Below are 18,451 nucleotides of genomic sequence, written 5' to 3' on the forward strand. Positions count from 1 at the left end.
GCAGCAATGTGCACAAACACAAGGGTCCAGTGACAGGGCACCTCATTCACCAAAACCTTAGAAAACCAACAGAGGAGACAGACAGGTCCATGGTGGAAGGTTGGACACATGGGGGGAATAAAAGGGGGCAGAGTAAGAAGGCTAAAATAAAAGGTAAATAAGAAGACAGAGAAGAAAATTTAGAGAGCTTAAATGAAGTAAAAAGAAGAGATGGAATTAGTGGATACAATGAAGAGATAATAAGGAATAAAGAGAGAATAGAATATATGGCTAAACAGGAAAGAGCTTGAGTTAAGGAATTTAAAACATTGAATGACTGTGACCATTACAAATCACCTGCATTTATACATTACATCAACTCGAACACAGACTATCATTTAATAATTACAACAGGTAAAGAGAATATGATGAAACAAACAGCATACATTTATTGTATTTACATGTCTTTATTTACAACGTTGACAACAAAACACAAAGGAAAACTTACATCAAAGCAAAAAATACAGTTAAACATTTCCAACTTTAGGGAAACGTGGATTTCTTGCATTGCTTTCCGTGAGAAGGCTCCACCAAAGCTGTGTGCCTGTGCGCCTGACCTGGCTTTTGGTAGTAGCTTAGTTATGAAAATAATGAATGAAGCTACTCACACATGTTAAAAGGAACTTTGTGTCAGCCTATCAAGCTATACAGCTGATATACGCGGTCCGAGAGTATATAGGATATTCACAGCAATCCCACTGAAAACAAGGCCACTATCTTTCCCAATCACTGCAGGCATTGGGGATGGCAGGACCTCTGTGTCTTTTAGTTATTTTACTATTTTTACTCATTCTCTTCATCATTCTAATAGGAAAAGGAGGGGGGAATAAACACAATCTGGAGTGCTTCCACTTTGTATTAAAAAATAATATCAGGAAGTATTACTTTACTGAGAGGGTAGTGGATGCATGGAATAGCCTTCCAGCTGAAGTGGTAGAGGTTAACACAGTAAAGGAGTTTAAGCATGCGTGGGATAGGCATAAGGCTATCCTAACTATAAGATAATGCCAGGGACTAATGAAAGTATTTAGAAAATTGGGCAGACTAGGTGGGCCGAATGGTTCTTATCTGCCGTCACATTCTATGTTTCTATATAACTTCTAAAATAAATAAATATATATATATATATATATATATATATATATATATATATATATATATATATATATATATATTTAAACTATTATTAAAGTAATCTACCCTGGAATTATTATTATCAATATTAGTATTATCAGAGTATTTATTGATCCATATTATAATTCCATATTCTGTAATTCCACAGGGAACGCTGCGACTTCCTCCACATCTTCCTTTGATCACACACTCATACAGGACATCAGTCACAATGCATCATTATGTACACAAATAACCTGTGTCCCATTGTACTATGCATCCCAGAGTAAATAAACAAAACACAGTAAAAAAAAGAATGCCAGGAACCCTTAATATGGAAAGGTCATGGGAATATGGTCCTGTGAAGTACAATGGGCCACATTGCACCTTTAAAATCTTATCATTCCCTCCTCTGTCTCTTACATTTTTGCTGTTTTCCATAGAAGGATATAGTAAGATAGCTCCCTCCTATTCCCCACCCCTTTATTTGTGTCTCAAAGCTTCTGGTTAGACTCTGCTTCTGTCAGAACAAGCGCAGGGACTGAGGAGAGAGGTTTGTCGCAGGAGCCAGTAGGGTTAGGAGGGAGATTCAGCATCAGACAGGGGGTGAGACCATATTAGACAGGGATTCTGGTCATCAGTCCTGAGATGCTCTGATACATCTTGCAAGATAGCCAGAGGACAGCTTCACTTGTTTAGAGATCACAAGTACATCTGGTGAGTATTGAACTGAATATTTCAATATATAGAACCATGGAGCTCTCAACATTCTCTGCTGTTTGTAAAATTGATACATACAGTGAAGGACAATATTATTTATATTGTATACATGGAATATTGTTTGTTACACCTGCTTGGAAATGATTTATTATTTTGTGATTACACCCCTGCTGCACAATGGGTTTACGATGGGTGAAGCAATTTGACATAGTAATACGCTTGTGGAGTTATTCAATAAAAAGTAAATTGACATTTGCAATGTAGTTATTAATTCAAAATAATAGGGGGGGAGGGGGGGGGGGGAGGGCAGGGGACACTAATCTGGATATTTCACCCAAAATAGCTGAACATTTTGTGGTTTGAATTTTTAAATTTAATTATCAGCTCTCCAAAGTGTGCTGCTTAGTGACTCAACCCTTTAGGGAGCAAGTGATCTGAGAAGGCATTTTATAGCTCCAATTCTGATGAGCTTTACCATCTGTAAATCTTGAACATACTGTGAATAGTAGTTCATGGGAATTGTAGTCACTGAGCAACATTTTATTTGCAGGAAAATGATTTTGTCCTACTAATGACACGTTTCTATAGTAATTTGTCATAGAATTATATATTAGAAAATAGAGATTACATCCATTTTTACATGCTATATTTTACTGCGCTATGGGCACTTCACTTGGGTTTTAGCTCAGAATTTCCCGGTAAAGCCTGTGGTCATTTCTAATCATACTCCATCTCCAGACATAGAATCCACCCCCTAATGGATTTCTATCCAAACCACAGAAGAATTTCAATCTGGTCAGTTCACAAGTTCTAGGCATTTCTGAATATTTTAAACAGCCATATCCGGACCGTCATAATTAACTCTAATATTATAGAGGGGTTGGAGGTAGGATATAGAATCTGCTATTCCATTTACACCATGATTTGGGCTCCTATTTATTTCATCATCATTTAAATTTGTTGTTGTTTAGTTATCACCTATTTTTTTTTCAATTTTTTAAATATTAATGTTATTAACCAAATTAACCAAAGACAACTATCTTCATCAGCAGAAATTTTTAGTTTAAAGGGAAACTATAGTCACCAAAACAACTACAGCTTAAGGTATATGTTCTGGTGAGTATAATAAATTCCTTCAGGCTTTTTGCTGTAAACACTGTCTTTTAAGAGAAAATGCTGTGTTTATATCCTAGCGATAACTTCACTGGCCACTCCTTAGATGGCTGCTAGACGTGTTTCCTGGGGTTGTGCTGCACACTGAGCAGCATTGCCATTCAGTGTCTCCACCCTCTGCATGCTGATTGGCCAGAGCTGTGTTTGGCTTGTGCTGGCTCTGCTCCTGATCTGCCTACTTGACAGTCTCAGCCAATCCTATGTGAAAGCTTTGTGATTGTGTCAGAACAACACTTCTGATGATGTTAGCCAAGCAGGCAGATCAGGGGCAGAGCCAGCAGCTGCAGACTTAAACAAAAGTAAGATTTTAATATATTTAGTGACTCGGGGGGGATTAGGGGCGCTAGATGGTGGTTTTAACACTATAGGGTCAGGAATACATGCTTGTGTTCATGACCCTATAGTGTTCCTTTAACAATCTAACCACTGAAAGAGTGCTACTGCATCAATATCTGGGTGCCATAGATTGACGCCCCTGGTTTCAGTTGCTTTCCGCTCTAGAGGATTTTGAGATTCTACAACTGGAGTGCCAAAAGTCAGTAATTATTAATTGTTTTGAGGAAACCACCAACATAATTCACAGAGCAGTACAATTGGTAAACAAAATATACAAGTTTATAATGATAAATTTGGGTGACTTTGAGGTGTGTGACGGATTGACCCGGTCACTTTAACAACTTGCACTGGACTCCGGATCAACTCCTCTACAGGAGAGCTTTTATGTTTTCCCCTCCATGTTGTGCCAGGACTTTACCGGACATAAGGGAGCCTAGCTTTTTGGCCCAGCTAGCCCCCACAGGTTTTCAAGACACTCATTGGGCTGACAGGAACACAGAGTCATGATAAAGCTGTACACAAGATTGGGAGAATGCCACAATCCGGTTAAACGTCTAGTGCATGGGTCCTCAAACTCCGGCCCCCCAGATGTTGTTAAACTACAACTCCCATGATTCTCTGGCTATCTATGTAATTCAAAGAATCATGGGAGTTGTAGTTCAGCAACATCTGTGGGGCCGGAGTTTGAGGACCCATGGTCTAGTGGGTATTGCTCGGTACCAGGACCTCTGACCTAAGCGCTATTTGGAGCAGAGGTCAGGGAAGTGATGACACATCCAGCGACACCAACGACTTGAAGAAGCTCTCTTTTACAGGGCTCCAAAAAGCCAATATTTGAGACCAGGACATGGAACCAAACAATCTGGAACTCTGTGTCATATTAGAGGATGGTCGAGGTCCAGCCAACTTGCAACTGGTAATTACTCAGCCTAGACACCTTCGACCCGATCACTTTTTGGACAGCTTGAACCTCTAAACCACAACTCTTCAGGGATGTATAGCTTTGGGAATAACTTATTGGAACTCTGTTTTGGGGACAATGTTCTAAGGTGTCCTGATGTCTAGTTTTTAATTCAATCATCCTGCCTTTGATTGAATTACGACCCAGACACCAAGGTGCCGGGGTGGGATTGCATTGTTTGGTTTGATGACTCACTACTCTAGCTGATCTGATCCAGAGGTGGATTTTTGGAGCAAAGATACTCAGTCTGTGTATAGGAGCTCTGTCACAAGGCATTTAAAACCATGTTCCATGAGCTTACACCCTAAATATAAAAGTAAGGTATAGCCACACAACTGGACAGAACAGAACTAATTTTATTTATGCACTCGGGAACATTATAATTGTATTGCACAGTAAAATCAATATTAGCCAAGCTGTTACTATAGCAGAGTTCTTGATTTTTTCCAATTTGGCTGTCTAAAAGATACAGTCTAAATGATGCTGTATGATTTTCATTTTGTAAGAAAATTCAGAAGATAAAAGGCTCTGTTTCCCCTAAGGGCTGCTAATGGACAGTTAATTTACATTTTATTGAACAGCGAAACCAATTTTACATAAGAGTCCATTAACCTTACAACAATTTGCGGGGATTTGAGAGTCACCTGGCATATAGGCCCTGGCTTCTCTCTCAAAAGGTAGGGAGGATGGGTAAACATAAATAAAAACAATAAAAAAAAAAAATTGTGAGTGTGTGTAAGAAAATGAGTATATGTCTGTCAGTGAGTGTGTGTCTGTCAGTGAATATGTGTATCTGTCAGTGTGTGTCAAATCAGTGAGTGTGTCTGTCTGTAAGTGTGTGTGTTAGTCATTGAATATGTGTGTCTGTCAGTAACTGTGTCTGTCAGTGTGTGTTAAATCAGTGAAAGTGTGTCTGTCAGTGTCCTCTGTATTTAAGAGTGAGTGTGTGTCAATATCATCTGTGTGTAACAATTATGTGTACATTATATTTTCATTATGTGACTTTTATACTTCAGATTAATATTTCATACACTCCTCCTTACATACACAATAGTCACATTATGTCTTATTTATTTGAATAATATTCTTTACTGCCTTTAATCAGGCTTGCTCTCCAATATGGACTAAACTTAACTATCAGTGTCTACACCTTTTATTTTAAATTTAAATTAATAGAAATTACTTTTTCAAAGGCGGGGTTACTTGGGAATTTTGTTTTAGACCTGCAGGCACCAACTGGTGAAGCATTATGGGGGTTGTAGTTCTTCAAGAGTGATCTACCTGCAATTTCTGCCGTGTTGCTCTCAATCTTTAAATGTGGAGCAATCACCATGGAAACCAATATAATGCTCCTACAGAACACTCTACTTTTAGAATGTTGAATATGTAATCCTCGTTGTGACCTGTAAGAGACTATACTTAGTGGGCATGTCAGATCAGGAACAAAACGTTATTGCGCATTTGTAAAATATTACAGAAGTAAAAAAAAAAAATTACTGACAATGTCTGCTAACATGTCATGACAATGTCATGATAACTGAATAGAATAAATAAATAAATTAAATCTCAAGCCGCTTTCATTTCCTTCCTTTTTTAATTGATTGCAGCAGACCTTTGGATCCTGTTTCCCTTGTAGGCTTCGAACAATGACAGCATCTGTTTAGTATATGTGTTTTACTTTGACACTTTCCCTTTAAAAAAGACTTTATAACCTAAAGCAAATTCTACTAACTTAAATGCCAGATATCTATAGCAGTGGAACGGTCGTAATGTAATGTTATGAAAAGCTATTTTTGGATTGTCCATGCTCTGGGAAAATTCTTTGAGATAAGTGTTTATTTTAATTCTGTCAACACTGCGCTCGAGCAGTTTGTTATGTATTTCTTTTATCTAAATATTACTCGTTATTTGTGATTCTGCTTTGAGGTCCTCCTTCAGCGTCAGCTTTCTCTTTTTGTGGAGGTGAAAAACACCATATATACGTACACCCAAATAAAAACATCTGAGAGCAAGAGAGAGTCTGGAATACTGGAACCTACTGTATTATTTACACATCCATACAAGTATATTGTGCGCTTGCTATCACAGTTGATACGGAATGCAACTCCTACCACCTTTAGGCAAACACTGACCCATAAATACACATAAACACTACCCAGACCCACATACACACGCACAGACACCCAGGTTGACACCAGAGAGGCAGTAAGATCCCACAGGGCCTTAGGTAGGTCAACAGTTTGGCCTCCCTCTTCATTCTTCACATAAGGATTGTATATGTGGCCAAGTAAATTTATGATTCCAAGGTCCCTGTCTAACCCCTGGGCTCTAGGCAGCTGCCTAGCAGAGCAGATCCTGGGGGCTGCAGACCGCCCAGATGTTCTGTAGATAGGCAGTGTGTGCAGTGTAAGGCTCCACCCCTCTCAGGTAGATCCTATGTGAAGATGGCAGCAAACATATATCAAGTGACATTTATACCCACCTACAGCTGGAGAAAGGAGAATGGCTGAGGCACTGCATACTGGCTGTATGGACAGTTAGCATATTTAATGTACCTTAAATGGGTGTCAAAAGAGCATTGCTCTGTGTGTGGACTACACTCCTTCACCACTTGTGGATTTGCAGGGCACCTTAAATAATAAATTAAACAATATATGGGGAATATGTAATCTCTGTGAATTTTAGGGTTTGGAAAGAGAATCTGCCTGTTTAAATAACAGATCATATAACACACACATTTATATATACCTATAATATTTATAAATGTCTGTGTGGTATACATGATCTATACAGAGTGCACACATGCACACACACACGTTTATATATCTATAATCAGAGGCGTAACTAGAAAATTGCCTTGGGGCCCCCTCATATGTCTACCCATCGCCGCATTTCTCCCCCCCCACCCCCATAAGTTCCTCCACACACATGCAGACAAACAGATACACATGCAGACACACACATACAAACACACACACATACACACACAGAGACCAACACAGACATACACACAGACAGATACACATACATACAGACACACACACACACACACATACATACAGACACACAGAAAGATACACACACATACATACAGACAGACAGGCACCCAAATAGACACACACACACACACACACATACAGAGAAACATTCACACAGACACACATTCAAACACACACACACATATACAGACACCTACAAACAGACACACATACAAAATGTTTTAGTCACCCTCCTGTTTCCTATCTTTTAGGTGTAGAAGGGTGACTTTCCCTGGTGTCCAGTGGCTCAGCTTGATGGAAGTCAGAGTTCCCACTCTGACTCCCTCTTCTCCTTCCTCCTTCCGCGCGGCTCCCGGTGGTTGATGGGAGGAAGTGACCGGGGCTGTCACTTGCTCCCAGCGTCTGACATCATCACAGGAGGCCCAGTCGCGCTGACCGGGCCCCCTGGAAATTCATTGCCATCGGAAGGCCCTAACAGCATGGGCCACCCGATGGGCCCCTTCAATGCGGCCCCTGCGGTTATACCGCGCAGGCTGGAACCCGCACAGTTTCAATTCCTTAAAAAAATAAACTAAATCACTAAAAACCCGCTTCTCCAAAAAGGTAGATCACAGCTTTCCCTTCACACACTTCACTAACTCACCTTGCTTCCTCGCCTGCAGCGGAGTCATCTAATACATACAATTTTTATGAAGACGTACCACAGAACCTACTCTTTCCTTACATGAAATGCATCTCTCCCTTACCTCTTGTGTCATTTTATCCCACCCCCCTTAAAATGTAAGCTTGTGTGAGCAGGACCCTTCAGCACCTTCTGTTCCTGTGCGTCCAGCTTGTCTTGTTTGCAACTACTTGTTTGTTAGTTCACCTGTTGCACAGCGCTGTGGAATATGTTGGTGACTTATAAATAGTTATAATACATACAGATCAACAGAGACACTAGGTTAGGTATATGTAGTAGGCTAGTTAGAATTCATTATTTTCTCATGGATAATTAAAATGCTCTTAATAGCGTTAATGTAGGTTAAAAATTATCATTTGCCCTGAAGGGATATATTCGCGACCGAATGAAAGCAGAAACTTGGAGTAGGCTTTATAGTGGGAGTCACATCTAGACTGATTCCCACATACATCATCTCACAGCCCAGACAACGGAGCATGGGTACTACCAAGCTATTAAAACTGGGTGCAATACGAAATTCACAGCAATCGGACGAAAAGACCAATAACACCATGACTTCCCAAAGGACATCACAGGGGCCTACAAACCTTACACAAGACACGACGACACTCCAAACACAATTAGTTAGGACTCACTAAACCAATCATTTTATACAGCCCATGACATGTATACGACCAAGAATTTGACTAGGCAATCTCGATACAAGATGTGTCAAGAGGTTCCATCTTAGCATTATCTATGTGATAACTACTGTCAACCTATAGGGGAGACAAATGTAAGCTGAAAGTTATCCGTTGAGACAAACATCCTATAAAAACAAAATACTCCACATAAACAGCAGGACAAAAAAGTTACATTCCATAGGGTCAGTTACAAATAAACAATATATTATGCTACTAATGGAATTTTACAATACCCTAAGTTTAAACCCTTTATTGTTCATACCAGACAACAAACATGATGCTCATGTTCCTAGCAATCTATCAGGGGACAGATATCTGACAACAGATACCCCAATACGAATTAAAGTTAAGTTTGAGCACAGATCACGGACACGCTCCTTAGCAGCCATATCCACACAATGGGACACGCACAACTTACCATGTTATTGCTCAATCATTCTCATCCGCATGGGACCATCTAGGGAGGAAATCTGTTATGGGTTCGTAAAACCCACTTACGCATGCTCATGATGCTCGTGAACTGATAACGCACTGTACCAACCTATGTTAATTAACATCCAGATAACAACGTTAAGTTGTCTCATAAGGAACCCTGTTAGATGCATGTTTACAAAATGTCACTGAATATATTTTTGTTATCTCAGCTTCTGTTATCTGAGCAATGTTATCATCATTTATGAAAATCTTGAATATAAACAAAAAAAATTATCATTTGTATTATATTACAAAAATTTTTTTTTCAAATAATTCACTTCATAATAATAATAATACATATTTTTTTTATAATAATGTACAGCTGAACATTCTAGATTTCTAATCATTTTTCTGTGTCTTTTACTTAGGTTGGAGTACTGAGTACCGAGTACATTCTCCAGTACAAAGCACTGTCTTCTTATAATCCCGCCAGTGTGCTAACACAAGACACCGACCTCCCCAGCAGTAAATGGGGATTGTATAGTGCACCAGGATTGCCTGATCACTCTCTCTGAGGATGGAGATGCTACGACGCTCCTCTGTCTTTGCTGCTGAAGTTTTCGAGGCCTTTGACAGATCTCCCACAGATAAAGAGCTTGTTTCACAGGGAAAGGCGCTATGCAAAGACTTTATACAGGCCCGGCTTCAACGAGCTGGTCTGGGATGGAGCAAGCAGGAGCATGGGATGTCCTCCACGTCTGCAGGACGTATGGCTGAAGTATCAGCCACTTTCTTAAGATTGGGTTAGTATTGATAGATAATATCTATTTGATTTCTCTGTTTTACATATTCTTTTTATATTCCTAAAGGAAACAGTTCCTTTGTATGTGATTTTAAAGATATTTAAAAATATTGGATTGCTTGACACATAGCAGTATAACAGATTTGACTTCACTTATAATAGCACTAAATCATCCTGGCATTGTAAATCTGTGTGGTCCACATGGTGTAGTATAATGTTGGGCAAACACTAGCAACACAGCAGCCAAACCTAAACTGACAATAAATTTAGTTTTTTTGGAGAACTAGAAAATGTGTCTCTAGCTTGCGGTCCATATAGGCAGTCAATGTGGCGGTTAATGCATTTCTTTGAGGTCCCAAGATTTTACAGTATAGTGTGATCATAATCAGGTTGTCTGATGTTGAGTCGTAGTGCCAACAGTATAAAGAAGGCAAACCAGCATGGACTTTTTGGGAGAGTTTATTGAAAATAGCACAACCATAAGTGTCACAAAACACTGATAAGTGACAAGTGGTTTCTTGGCCAACAGCTTTAGGATAGTGATAACTGTGCACAGGATGTGACAAGCTGTACTGTCGAGAGCCACCCACGGTGTCAAAATGGCAGGCTTTATTCTAAAACATCTGGCATTTCCGAGTAACAGTCTCTTTATTAAGATCTTTTTTTTTCTTGGATACAAAGTGTTCACAGAAGTATCTTCCTCCTGTTTTCATGTCCAGTAATATATATGCGACAAGTCACTTTCTATATAATTACTAATTTAAGGAGTTTCTTCAATAAAAAAATAAAATAAAATGGGAGTATATATGCCTAATGATACGTGCAGCTGCCAAATATGATTCATCCAAATTAATTTACATTTATTTCAGTCTCACCAAGAGGACCATTAATTTATAAGCGTCAGAATGGTTTAGAGGACAAATCAAATCATGAGCAGATGTCCTGAATATTGATCAGTGAAAATCAGAATATTTGATCTCGCTTGTGTAGATGATCTATTCAGTGATAAATAATGGGATTAAGCTCTGAGTTTATAATGCTTTTAGCATAATTTGACATTTTCGCTTTTTTTTTATTTTTATTTTTTAAATCTTTTTTATTTATTTTTTTAGCACATGCGAGTTTGTACATGAACATCGGGGCTAAGCGCAGCTATGGTTTAACTGAATCTTGCTTTTTAGGCCAAAATCTGTTATGACTTTATCAATATCTCCAGTCTTAATACAACATGTTTTACCAACCTGGAAATGGGGATATTGTGCAATAGTGTTTTATTATGCTGTGCGTCTTCTATCTGCTCTATACTCAAGAACATCAAATTTCATCTTATCTGAGAAATGAAATTCTGAATAAATGAAATGTTTGTTGTGAGAGCTAGCTTTAACTGGGTTTATAGAAGTGCAATAGAGCCCATTGCTTTGTACTATTATCAGGTGACTCCATGCATCTAATTATTCTGTTCCTATTGCTGCATTGCAGGGGATGAGCTGGAATACATGAGACCAGCTGTATACAGGAACATTGCCCGGCAGCTGAACATCTCCCTCACCTCCGAGACAGTGCTGTCTGACGCATTCCTGGCAGTTGCAGCTGAGATATTCACAGCAGGTAGTCACAAGAGGACTGCAGCGCTAGCTGAGGCCAGATTACATACTGATTCTGTACGGCATTCCTGTTATATTTATACATTTCAGAAGCAAGTGTTTCTGAACATACCCTGGTACAGCATGACTTCACTCTGTAATGCTTAAAGGGTTTCTCCAACCCTTTTTCAGTTATGATAGAATAATGCTGTATTTGCAATATTTTATCGGTCCCTCTCCCCCCCCCCCACCCCCCCCCCCCAGCATTTTAATAAAAACTATTTGAGAGCTTGAGAACGGTTAGGGTAGTTGCAATTCTTAGGCCCTAATAGGCTGACTGTCTATCCAGTTGGCTATTAAGGACCAGAGTTTGCAATTCCCATGGTTAATTCTCAAAAACTCCTGTTTTTCATTTGTATACCATTGGTAACAAAGCATCCTATAATAATGGACGGTATGCCAGACTGTAGGTTTTTTAATTATTATTTTTTCCCAGTTAATATGCATGGGCATTTTCCAACGTTCAGCTGCACCAATGTATAGAAACATATAGGGTTATATTTTTATTTACTAAATGGTGGATCGTGATTCCAGTGACTACGTTTCAACACCAATAGCCAATTCAGACACTCTAAAGATTCTTTCTCCAACTCAACTATTATGGCCTAGAATGTATTTGCTGTCATATCAACACTCTAGTGTTGCTAGTGAGTAAACGATTAAATTATATGATCTGTGCTAAATAAATTTAAAAAAAATAGATATCACAGTGCTCTAAAGTGACATTTTAGAGTTTCAGAATTCGTTAGAGCACTTCAAAATAGACTTATAACACGTTGGCATAACTGTTATTACTGTTCATTTTGGGAATAATGTGGAAACACCCAATTGTGTTGGAGCAGATGTGACACTATGTGTCCACACATTTATTAGGTTCAAGCTACATTCATGTGACAATTAAACGTGACCCTCTCTGTTTTGCAGGTATTACTTGGGGAAAGGTGGTGTCCTTATATGCAGTGGCAGCAGGCCTAGCTGTGGACTGTGTCAAACAATCCCAGCCTGCATTTGTTCTGACGATAGTGGACTGTTTGGGGGAGTTTGTGCGCAAGACTCTGGTCACATGGCTGAAGAGAAGAGGAGGATGGGTAAGAGCTTTATTCAGCACTTTTTACATTTCTAATAAACGCATTATGTGGTTTCACAACTCAGCAATAATATCTGTTGGTATAAATTGCGCTAATTGTACACTGTTCTAACTCTTATGAGCAGTTAACTTTATTTTGCCTGCATCAACAACTGCATTCTGACTGTACATTCACTTTCCAATATGACAGTCATTCTTGTCTGACTGCATCTCCACTCATTAACGTGACAGTCATTCCAGTCTAACCTTACCTCCACTTACTAAAACAGTAGGCTAGGGGTGCCCAAAGGGTAGATCACCAAAATATTTTAAAACTACAACTACCATGATGCTTTGCCATTCTAAACGCAAACCAAAAACATGCAAAGCATAATGGGGGTTGTAATTCTACGACATCTACATTTTGGGAACTCCTGCAGTAGGCTATAGGTCCTTTCAAAGCCGTTAGCTTTATTCTTAGTGTGTTCTCAAGCCATGTGTCTACACTTTTATTTTACTGCCAATCCAGCATATTGCCATTCAGTATCACCCACTGCTTTGTCACTACAACTCCACCCTTGCTACTGATCTTGTTCCAAATCCCACGGCCATCTGTCACTGCCTTTCTGTGCCCCTCCTGTGCGCCAAGCTAATGAAAGCCTACACATGTACACGCGTCCCGCATAATGTTTACCTTTAAAGGATAGTAAGGGAAGTGTGAGTTTGCTACCCATTGTAGCTGCCAGTTAGACAGAACAACCATTGATATTTAACTTTTTTTTTACCGTAAGACAAGGAAGACAGACACCCAGCATGCAAAGCACCATCCTCTATTTCTTGTCCTCTTCTCAATACCGTCTGTTTTTAGGCTTTCTGTCCATGAATGGTCCCTATAGTATTAAAACACACAGCGACACAATCACAGCATATTGAACTGAAGAACTCTAAGTTCAAGTAAATCTTAAGCCGGATTAAGGAACCGTTGACGTAGTTCAGATACACAGAATTAATTGGTAAAAAAAAAGAACCCAGCTTTCTGGTTTCCTGATAACATTGAGATTATTTAGCTCTATTTACTTAAGGTCACTTGCTAGCGAGATGTTAATAATAGAATATTGTTTCAGAGGGATAATACGTCTTCCTGTAATTTATTCCCAAGTGAATTTCTTTATATTTAATTTGATAAAGTACACCCATAAATACAAGTAACCCTTTAAAAACTGTTCAACTAAACAAATAAACACAAATCCACTGTCGAGGATTTCAAAAAAGAAAGTAGAACTTCAGTAGAGGGAGTGCACATTCACAGTGAGAGGAGTGAATTTAAAGGGGGACTATTACTTCTCATGACTTTTTTTTTAAAACAGGAAAAGAACCATTTAATTTGTTTATGTTGTGCACTCCAAAACGGCATATACTCATTGTTATACATAAGTTGTTAAGTTAAGAGGCATAGCATAGAGTTACTGTGCACATTTTTATATTGTCACGATATATAGTCGAGTATGTGTCGCTTGTGTGAACTTGGTGTAAGCATATAGAGTGAGTCAGCGCTTGAAATCAGTCACCCCGAGCCATCAGAGACTGGTACTCCCATGTGTGCATAGCAATAAGTGGTCGAGTATTGTGCTGTGTTGTGTGCATGGATACGGCCTTGTGTAGGCGTTTGGTGCGAGCGTGAGCGTGTTCCCCCAGGCTGTGTACACATGAGGAGACATGTCTGCCGTCATGAGGGTATGGAAGAGGTCATCAGTAACATGCAATATCAGTCCTCAAGCACTCTGTGGTCCCCACATGGTACGGGAGGCATAAAGACTGTAGTGAAGAATCTGCAGTTAGCGTCTCTGAACCTGTCCATGATGGTTGGTGCCGGTATATACGGCCTCGGCTTGGCATGTGGAAGTCTTTAAATGTGGGCCGGTGTGTTGTCCCAGTGAAGGCTTGCCCCATGCGGTTGGTACGCAGGTGTTATACAATGCTCTGTTGATTCATCATGGGGTGACATTAGGTTGCTCACGTGAGGCATATCCGCCCATAGTCCCTTTGAGCTGTAGCTTGTTGTTCTCCCTCCATGAGCCTTTCCCCATCCTGCTGCGTTTCCGCGGTCGTGGCTTGTTGCTGGTCTTGGGCTGCTGTTGGATAGGGGATGCTGTTTGGAGGGTTGATTGATTGGGGGGGGGGAATGCAGCGTTGTGTCTAGGGCTCCGGCCCTCGTTTCTGACAGAGGGGAAGTAGCTCGGTGCGTGGCGCCGGTGGCAGTATCTGTGGTGCCGCTACTTCTCATGACTTTTAATACTATGCTTACTTATTACTTATTGCCTATATTTAACAAATGTGTTTGTGAGGCATGACAAATAAGATCAAATATTAAAATCAACACTTCTTTATCCTGCATCTGAGTGCTTCCATCAGAAATGATGGGGTTCCTTACACAGTTCAAGGCCTGAACCCTTGGAGCTTGCCGCCAAGTTGTCCTACAGGGCTCACCCCTGAGTTCACAAGGATGAGTAAAGTGGATGCAGTGTTTTTGTATAGTGGATGCAGTCTGTGTCTGTGTGTATTGGATGTGGAGTGTAGACAATGTAGTGTGTATATGCAATGGATGCAGAATGTGCGTGTAGTGGGTGAAGTGTGCTCGTGTGGTGGATGCAGTGTGCGTGTGTAGTTGATGTGTGCCCGTGTAGTGGATGTAGTGTGCACGTGTAGTGGATGCAGTGTGCGTGTGTAGTGGATGCAATGTGTTCGTGTAGAAAGATGCAGAGTGTGTGTAGTGGATGTGCAGTGTGTGTTTGTGTTAATTTGTGCATTTGGAAAGGGGCTGTGGGAGTTGAGCAGTTTTTAAAATTTTTTTAAAATTTATAATCCAATTTATACTTTTCTCCTTAACACTTACCTGTGACCAGTAGGGGGGGCACTAGATTCTTGGGCGGTTCGGTGTCACAGTCGGTTGTATACTGAAGAGAGGGCCCAGGAGTCTCCATCTTCCCCCTCCGACATGGGGCAGGTCCTTTCCCTCTCTCGCAAACCCTGTATGTGTGTAGTATGGAGTGTTGCCCTGGCTTCCCACAGCAACACTCTGACAGCTGGGGTTCGCAAGATGACACTGCCAGAGGTGGAACATCTTCAGTATACACGCCATCAGATGACTGCAGGGGCATACATATAGTGATACTCGCTATAAATATATATGTATATATGCACAATGGGGGTATAGGGCATACAGCTCTATTGGCTATACCACCCTGATGGTGGCCCTGGCCATTTGCAACTGGCAGTTGACACAGAGAATGCATAAAGTTTGTAATGGAGTGAACTAGATTGTGATGTAATTTGCTACATTTTTAATATCAATTTCAATGAAATGGAGCATCACGTGAGAAAAAGGTTAAAGGGTTACTCCAAGCTTCATGACCACTTCAGTGATTTGAAGTGAGCATGGTGCCTGGAGTCTGTATGTGCAGGGTTGTGATATGATGGCAACAGACATCCAATGGCAGGGAGTATGGGGCCCTGACGCCCACCCTCCTTGACCTCTTTCCTTGCTCAAACGAGAGGGAGTGACATCAGCCATGGAAGATCAGGCTGCAGGGAGGAGAACTTTAGCTTTGTTTTTTTTTATTGATCGGGGAGACCAGTTCAGCAAGAATTGCTCTAACCAAACCAGTGTTTATGAAAACACTCTTTTCTTTTGTTGGAGTAAACTTTTAACACAAGTTATACATCATTTTAATTTTTTTCAGTAGTTTAATTTTCGCAGAAATTATGGTTATTCACTAACAAGGGAAATAAAGAATATTTTATAAGCAAAATTATATGCTTCAATACATACATTGTTAAAGCATTCTGGTGTCTAGGAACAAGCTAGCTAAGGTTTTTTGTAGACGTGCTTTACCCAAATTCTGCTATAAACAACGGAAGTAGTCAATGCACATATAGAACGTTCTTGCAGCTAGCTTGTGACTACACACTGGGACCTGATAAATCTGATTACAAATCTATTTTATAAATAATTGATCATTTATACATTTGATATTCATTCATTTGGCACAACAATGAGATTGATACGATTTGTAAAGGAACAAAATAAGTGTAGTGTGTAGTCATCTGTGCATGTGTTTTATTAATTGCTTATACTGATCTAATACTAATTTGGTCTTTGCTTTACAGACGGATGTCATAAAATGTGTTGTGGCCTCTGATCCTGGGCTGCGATCCCATTGGTTGGTATCCAGCGCTTGCAACTTTGGTCATTTCCTGAAGGCAGTCATCTTTTTTCTGTTACGTGAGCGATAGTGTGTCATTCTTTTGGAGAAAAAACAAAACAAAACTTTGTCTGCAGACTCATCTCTAGCTCTGAAATCCATTCACTGCCTGATCTTGTGTTGCTGAAGCCAGGTTTCAAACAGACAGTGGTTTGTTAATGATGTGTCCGTCTGAGTTACGTAAACTCTGGTCTTAATGTGCAGTGACACACTCCACAATAATGGGCCGCTACTTTCAAACCCTTGCTCACCAGGCTTGGTCCTAAATCGAGACACTTTGCAATGAGTTTTGCAGGATAAATGGCTCCCTGGGATATTGCTCCTTCTTAAAACACCATAGACTTTACGCAGGAACCATCACTCTTCTCAGCACTTTGGATGGACAAGGTTTTGGACATAATGTCCACGGTCAGCGTATGATGCAGTGGTATCACGAAACAGTCACAAAAACTGTGGAATAATCTTCACACTGTTTGCTTCTAAACTATAACCACTGCGTCTGTACCTCATTCTGAAGTACACCATTGAGGAACTATAATAATGTGTCATAATTAAAATGTTAATTACACTAAAATTAACCTATATAAGGTATCTGCTGTCTTGCAGAGATGTTCAAACCTTCATACAACCTCTACGTAGGATAATATGATAACTGGAGGGCTGTCTTTTATTAGAGCAAAACCATGTGTTAATGAGTTGATACATTATTGCAACCAAGTTAAGTTGAACAGGAACAGTTTATATGAGCTTAGAGTCTAAACTCGAGGACAAGGGTTACAAAAAGGCAAGTTGTGTAATGAAACGATGTATAATGTTTGCAAAGTTTTTAGCAGTAGAGTAAAAATGTGAAGTAAGATTAAACACATTGGGAGTATGGGTTGTGTGGCGTGCGATAAGGGTAGACAAACTTAGGAATTACTAGTTTTGAAATTAAAACTAATATTCTTCACAATTTCTTAAATGACTGGAGACTAGGTGATAATGTAAGAGAATGAGTTAATGCAATCCATAAAAATGGAACGTAACTTTACAATCCTCCAGAGCCAGGGCCGGACTGGGGATACAAAGCAGCCCTGGAAAAAAAAATCTATGCCAGCCCCATAAGTCATTGCGCCATATATTGTCGCTATACATATATATATATATATATATATATATATATATATATATATATATATTGCTTTTTCTAATATAATATATTGGTCCTTTCAGAGTAAAACATTTAATTATACAGTAAGCATACTCACATGCAGACACAGACAATCTCACTGACACACACAAGCTCATTGATACACAGCCTCATAGACAAACAATTTCACTAATATACATAAGCTCATTGACATAAAAACACAAGCTCACTCACTAGCAGGCACACACACACACACACACATACACATGCAAGCAAGCTCACTAGCAGGCGCACACACACACAGCTTAATGTAGTGGTTCTGGTGTCTATAGCCTGTCCCTGCAGGCTTTTGAATGTAAACACTGACTTTGCAGAGAAAAGGCAGTGTTTACATTGCTTCCTAGTGACACCTCTAGTGACAGACACTCA

At 39.8% G+C, this 18,451-nt stretch overlaps 1 protein-coding gene across 1 annotated transcript; it reads left to right on the forward strand.

Moving 5' to 3' along the window:
- The first annotated feature begins 1,691 nt into the window (after positions 1 to 1,691).
- On the forward strand, positions 1,692 to 17,934 carry BOK (BCL2 family apoptosis regulator BOK). Its single transcript, XM_063440973.1, has 5 exons — positions 1,692 to 1,869; positions 9,549 to 9,923; positions 11,402 to 11,530; positions 12,490 to 12,653; positions 16,799 to 17,934. Exons 2-5 carry the CDS (start codon positions 9,698 to 9,700, stop codon positions 16,922 to 16,924), a joined length of 645 nt encoding a protein of 214 aa, XP_063297043.1. The 5' UTR covers positions 1,692 to 1,869; positions 9,549 to 9,697; the 3' UTR covers positions 16,925 to 17,934.
- The last annotated feature ends 517 nt before the right edge of the window (positions 17,935 to 18,451 follow it).

Source organism: Pelobates fuscus, chromosome 2 (genome assembly GCF_036172605.1).
Source record: "Pelobates fuscus isolate aPelFus1 chromosome 2, aPelFus1.pri, whole genome shotgun sequence".
NCBI lineage: Eukaryota > Metazoa > Chordata > Amphibia > Anura > Pelobatidae > Pelobates > Pelobates fuscus.

Coding starts and splice junctions, on each gene's coding strand:
- BOK (XM_063440973.1), top strand. CDS start 9,698: ATGGAGATGCTACGACGCTCCTCTGTCTTTGCTGCTGAAGTTTTCGAG. Junction 11,531..12,489: donor AGCTGAGATATTCACAGCAG/GTAGTCACAAGA, acceptor TCTGTTTTGCAG/GTATTACTTGGGGAAAGGTG. Junction 12,654..16,798: donor TGAAGAGAAGAGGAGGATGG/GTAAGAGCTTTA, acceptor TTTGCTTTACAG/ACGGATGTCATAAAATGTGT.